The sequence below is a fragment of the Corapipo altera genome, unplaced genomic scaffold (genome assembly GCF_003945725.1).
Source record: "Corapipo altera isolate COAL_440 unplaced genomic scaffold, ASM394572v1 128, whole genome shotgun sequence".
Taxonomy (NCBI): domain Eukaryota; kingdom Metazoa; phylum Chordata; class Aves; order Passeriformes; family Pipridae; genus Corapipo; species Corapipo altera.
This window is the reverse complement of record NW_020885061.1, coordinates 297,478-303,533: the sequence shown is the minus strand read 5'-3', so window position 1 is coordinate 303,533 and position 6,056 is coordinate 297,478. Positions and strand designations below refer to the sequence as shown.

The 6,056-nt window shown below is 55.2% G+C and overlaps 1 protein-coding gene across 1 annotated transcript; it reads left to right on the top strand.

Moving 5' to 3' along the window:
- The first annotated feature begins 1,102 nt into the window (after positions 1-1,102).
- On the top strand, positions 1,103-1,705 carry RPS29 (ribosomal protein S29). Its single transcript, XM_027668969.1, has 3 exons — positions 1,103-1,242; positions 1,413-1,512; positions 1,585-1,705. The coding sequence occupies exons 1-3, from the start codon at positions 1,181-1,183 to the stop codon at positions 1,591-1,593; spliced, it is 171 nt and encodes a 56-aa protein (XP_027524770.1). The 5' UTR covers positions 1,103-1,180; the 3' UTR covers positions 1,594-1,705.
- Positions 1,706-6,056: the final 4,351 nt, after the last annotated feature.

Sequence of the window (6,056 nt, the reverse complement as noted above, 5' to 3'; positions counted from 1 at the left end):
GCGGTGTGAGGGGACATGGAGGGTGTGAGGGGACACGGGGGGTGTGAAGGGACATGAGGGGTGTGAGGGAACATGGGGGTATGAGGGGACATAGAGGGTGTGAGGGAATATGAGGGGTGTGAGGAGATATGGGGGTGTGATGGGCAGGGGGTGTGAGGGGACATGGAGGGTGTGACGGGGCATGGAAGGTGTGAGAGGACACGGGGAGCTGAGGGCTGGTGAGTGTGATAACAGCTCAGGCTTCCTAAACAGGAGGAAGCGGCGAGAGCGGTGTCGGTGCAGCCGTGTCCGCCCTGAGGGTACGAGGGGGGTGCGGCCATCGCTGCCGCGCCTCACTCCGCCCAGAGCCGGCTCCCACCGCGCTAACCAGGACTGGGAGGGAAACAAAATAAACCGGTGGCCCCTTTCAGCGCTGTTTCATCACGTTTTATTATTTAACGACAAGATCTGGGCTTGGAGATTGGCGGCGTGCTGTTAATTTTTCGCCGAGCGGCGGGTGTGCGGTGGCGCTTGGTGCCATGAGGAGGCGCTGTGCGTGTGGGGTAAAAGGGGGTGGTTTTGGGGTTGGGTGGGGTGTTGGGGGTGCGCGTGAGGCAAAAGGGAGCCCGCGTGTCTCTGTGTTGCCCAGGCTACGCTGCAGGGCCTGTTCACAGGCGCGATCCCGCTACTGACCGCCACGGGAGCTTTGACCTGCTCCGTCTCCGACCTGGGCCGGTTCACCCCTCCTTAGTCAACCTGGTGTCCCGCAGCTCCCCGCGGGTCACCATATTGATGGCGGCCTTAGCTTGGACGCCCGCTCGGCACAGCGCCCTGCAGCCCAGAACTCCTGGGCTCAAGCGATCCGTCGGGCTCAGCCTCCCCGGTAGCTGGGACTACAGGCGCGCGCCACCGCGCCCGGCGCTCCCCCCTCCGGCACAGCGGCCATACGGCTCTCACCGCCGTGACGTCACGGGGCGGGGCGACCGCGGGAGCCGCCTCACAGCTCGCGCGGCTCTGACGTCACGGAGAGGCGGGATCCCCCCACAGCCCTCCCAGCGGTGACGTCACGGGCTGGGGGTGGGTGTGCGGAGCGGTGACGTCACGCGCGGCGGGAGCCCGCGCCGCGGTGCACGCCGGGAGCCGCCGTGAGGGCTTTAAAGGTGGGGACCCGCCGCCATCTTCCTCTCGCCGCCGCGCAGCCATGGGGCACCAGCAGCTCTACTGGAGCCACCCCAGGAAGTTCGGGCAGGGCTCCCGCTCCTGGTCAGTGCCGCTCCTCGGGCTCGCAGGGCGGTGGCAGCCGCCTCGCTTTCCATCCCTTTATCCCCCTTCCCCATATTCCTCTTCTCTATATCCCCCCTCCTCACACCCCCCCCCCCCCCCAGCCGCCATTACCCGCCCTGACGCGCCGCGCTCTCCTCTCCCCCTCACAGCCGCGTGTGCTCGAACCGCCACGGCCTCATCCGCAAGTACGGGCTGAACATGTGCCGGCAGTGCTTCCGCCAGTACGCCAAGGATATCGGGTTCATCAAGGTGAGCCGCGGGACGGGGCGGAGGGCTGGGGGGGGGCCGGTCCACGCTGACGCCTCTCTCCCTCTCTTGCAGCTCGACTGAGCGCCCAGAGGATGAGGAGACAGCCAGGAGCTGCCGGGGCGTCCCTGGGCCTCCCTGGCGCATCCGCAGCGTCCCGGCTCAGCCTCGCTCAATAAATGCTCTCCCAACCCAACTGCTCGGTGCGTGTTTCCTTCTGCAAAGGTTCGAGTGGCTGCAGGGATTCCTCTGCCTGCGATGGTGTTCTCAGAACACGGGGGACTTTGCTGGGGCTGCCCTGGTGTCTTTGTCCCCCCCCCCCCCCCCCCACAAAACCTGGTGGTCTCGATGGTGTTTGATGCTCGTGTGGTCCCCCTGAGCCTTCAGGTTTGCAGACGCCAGGGATGGTCAGCTTGGAGTGGCTGGGAAGTGTCTGACCAGGCAGTCTGCTGGAATGTGGCTGCTGGTCTTGGAATTATGGAACGACTTGGTTTGGAAGGGACCTTAAAACTGATCTCTTCCCACCTGCTGCCATGGGCAGGCACACCTTCCACTCTCCCAGGTTGCTCCAAGCCCTGTCCAACCTGGCCTTGGACACTTCCAGGGATAGAGTAGCCACACTTCCTCTGAAGGTAATGAATTAATATGGTTGTAGCCACATACCTCTTCCACTTCATCTGGCATTTTCCAAGGTTTCCAGGCACATAACAGTTGTAATATGATGTGACTAAAAAGGGTTGTACAAAGGCCTGGAATTAGGCTTTCAAATTCCCTTAAGGGGGGGGGGGATTAAAAGTGTGCAGGTGCTGTCCTGCTGTTCAGGCTGGGTTGGGAGCACCTCAGCTGAGGCTCCACTGCTCTGTGTGGGGTGACTGAGCAGGTGAATGCTTTGCTCACACCTGGGATGGCACATGGCTGATCCCTCCCAGCTGAGTGCTCTGCATTTCCTTTGGGAATCCCTGATAACCTGTATTTTGTGTCCCTGGTTATTAAATTAATGAGGTGGGACGGTGAGGAGGGAATGGGAGCAAACCCACTTGTGCCCATGGAAAAAGCTGGAGGGCTGTGGGGATAATCCCAGGGATGGTTTAAGTTGGAAAGGACCTTAAAGCCCATCCAGTGCCACCCCCCTGCCATGGGCAGGGACACCTCCCACTAGCCCAGGTTGCTCCAAGCCCTATCCAGCCTTGCCTTGGACACTTCCAGGGATCCAGGAGCAGCCACAGCTTCCCTGGACAATGGGTAACTCGGTGTTGGCAGCAGCAGCACAGAGCTCAGGGAGCTGCTTTTCCCCCTCCTTGTCTGGATAAATTCCCCCTGAACTCTGTGCTCCTGTGGGCAGCTGGTTTAGGAACTCTCTGAAACTAAGGAAACTTGGGAAAATGTGGGAAGTAACAAACAAGTGTGACAAGGTGAGTTAGAGCAGCTCTGCCTGGGTTAATGCATCCAGTGCAAAGGCAGTGGGGACAAATATCCTGGGAAGAGGGTGGGAATAGTTCATGGCTGGGGTCAGGAAGGCTGAGGGTCAGTTGGAGCTGAGCTTGGCAAGGGATACAAAGATGAACAAGAGCTCAGCCAGCCAGGGAATATTTTTACAGTGAGAGTGGGGAGGCCCTGGCAGAGGTTGCCCAGAGAAGCTATGGCTGTTCCTGGATCCCTGGAAGTGTCCAAGGCCAGGCTGGATGGGGCTTGGAACAACCTGGGCTAAGGGGAGGTGTCCCTGCCCATGGCAGGGGGTGGGACTGGATGACTTTAAGGTTCCTTCCAACCCATTCCATGATCTGAGGAAAAGGTGGTGTTATCATCCCAAGAATTGCTGCCAGGGGATTAAACCCACAGCGAGTTTACAGGGGAGGAACAGCAAAATCCTGAGACACAAAATAAGGTCAATTCATAGATAAAACCTGATTTAAAAATAAAGGGCGACTATGGATCTGCCTTGCTCAGGATTTCCATGTTCCCTTTTACTTGAGCAATTGCTGTTGGACCAAACAGATTCCTGGGAGGGTTCCTACATTCCATCAAGGTGCCAGTTCCAAAAAAACTGTTCAGGGCAGTGCTGCCCAGCTGGGAAGGTGATGGTGATGGAAAGCAGCTTCCTTTTCCTGCTCTTCCCACCAAAGCCAGCCCTGTGTGGCACAGGGGTGTGGATTTGGCATCACTGGGAGCTCTGCCTGCTGCTGATCCAGGTTTGGTGCTGGATTAGGGAAGGGTCGACCTTGCTGCGGCTGGAGGTGGTTGGGCTTCTCATTTTTTGGGTGAGAAATGGCTAAATCCTGGTTCTTACTGGAAAACCATTCAGTGAGAAGGTTCTGCACTAAAAAATAGAGATTCAGTTGCTCTGATAGTGGGTTTGGGCCTTTTTCCCACCAGTTTCTGTGGATGGACACGGGGAGGTGACTCCTGTAGGGTGTGTTCTGTTTGGCTTTGGTGTGATCCTGAAAAATCAGAAAGCACCAATTGCCTTTTTAACCAATTAATGAATTTCTTGTGCTTGGGGGGGCTCTGACTGAGGTGTAAAATTTGCAGAGAAACACAAAATCAGCGAGTGAAGATGGAAAATGTGAGGGGAAATCCGTGTCTTCCTGTCCCCACCAAGGTGTTGGAGGCAGGAGGATGCTCCCAGGCTTTGGAAATGGCAGCAGGATCAGAATGATTTAAATTCCCAAAGCTACAAGAGCCATTTGAGCTTGGCAGGGGGGGGTTTCACTTCATGAAAGACACTTTGGTGCTGGAGCCCCAGATGTTCTCTGTGCCAGAACATCTTTTCATCACCTACATGATGCAAACCAAACACAGATAAATAAAAGTAACACAAATACATTGCCAAATAGCTGGGGATGGTAATTCCATAGCAGCTTCCTGCTAAAAGCAAGGCTAAAACACATTTTTAAATTACTTTGTACACATTCAAATACCTGAATTGGCACACTGTAATTTTGTAAAAGCTTTTTCCCTATTCTACTTATCCTGCTTTTTAACTCTAGGGAGAAAGTGGTGTAAGACAACCTGTAATTCCCTTTTACCTTATTGCTGCCTTAACCAGGTATTTATTGCTTAATATACAGTGAAGAAGAGGTGCCAAAACCTTGAATTTTCTGAGCTCATCATGAAAATTGCATTTTGTTTCCCCCTAAAGCTGGCGGTTGCAGCCTCTGAAGGTTCACAGATGTGAAGCCTGAACTCAATTTGGATGCAAAATGATTTATAAAGAGCTGCTGGTTCCCCTAAAGAGCAGGTAAAATCAAAATACTCTTCAAGGACTTTGCATTAATGGTGAACAACTAATACAGGTTTTCCTGCAGGGAAATAATGTTGCCCTACAAGGAAAAGCTAGAGATGCCTTGGCTTTTGGAGGGATGAGCCTCCAGTGGCTGAAATTGAGTTTGTGGGGGATTTGGATCCCTGAAAAAAAACCCCACTAAAGTGCATTAGATTATGCACCAGATGAAATCTACGGTTGTCAGAGGCTCCAGGAGGAATTTGCAAGGCTTTGGGTAAAACACTGCCTTCTAAACTTATCCTTAGGCTGGAAAATGAGCCTCTCTGATGTGCTCAGGCAGGAAAGCAGGGTAATTCCTGCAGGAAATTTGGGACAGTGCCGGTGTTGGGAATATCTCGTGATGACCCTCCTGCTGCAGAGAGGACCTTGGACTCCCTGAGGTGGGATTTATGGCTGGGGATGATCTTCAGGTTTTTCCTTCTTCCAGCACTTCAAGGTGAGTTCCAGGTGGATCCCAATCACCTGGATCAGGATCTGGCTGCTCCTCTGACCAGGATTCACTTCCCCAGCTGTGAGACCGGGATAACACTTCCTGCACCATGAAATGGGTTGAAGCAGCTTGTCCAGGGATGTGGGTATTCCCAGTATTGGCATTCCTGAATTCCTGCAAGCAGCAAACTCCACCTGAGGCTGCTCCGACATGTGTCAGCTGCAGGCAACGCTTGGAGCAGAGTAAACTGAGCTCAGAGATGCTCATCATTCCAGTGCCAAGCTGAGGGAAAGGGAAAAAGATCCTCCAGAGGGTGGGAGCAGGGACAGGCAACCTGAGAGGATACAGGGAGTTTGTCCAAGCAGGCAGGAATTAGGTAAGGAAAGCTAAAGCCCTGGTAGAATTACATCTGGCCGGGGCCATCAAGGGCAAAAAAAGAGGCTTTTTAAAGTGCCTTGGTGGTAAAAGGAAGACCAGGGAAAATGTGGGCTCTCTCCAGAAGGAAACAGGAGCCCCTCTGCTCTGGAGCCAGGCTGGGAGAGCTGGGGGGGTTCCCCTGGAGAAGAGAAGGCTCCAGGGAGAGCTGAGAGCCCCTTGCAGGGCCTAAAGGGGCTCCAGGAGAGCTGGAGAGGGACTGGGGACAAGGGATGGAGGGACAGGACACAGGGAAGGGCTTCAAACTGGCAGGGGGAGGCAAATGAGCCCAGTGCAGCATCCCAGAGCAGGAGCTAGGTGGCACACTCTGCCTGCAGCTCCATCGGCATTCCAGCAATCCACGGCTCCTCTCCGTGAGCCGGAGCGGGCAGGAGTTTGTCCTGTGGGTGCTCTGTCCTT

Bases quoted from the DNA above. Each gene is read 5' to 3' on its own strand.
- RPS29 (XM_027668969.1), top strand. From the start codon at position 1,181: ATGGGGCACCAGCAGCTCTACTGGAGCCACCCCAGGAAGTTCGGGCAG. The intron at 1,243-1,412 runs GTCAGTGCCGCT...TCCCCCTCACAG, and splicing joins GGGCAGGGCTCCCGCTCCTG to CCGCGTGTGCTCGAACCGCC.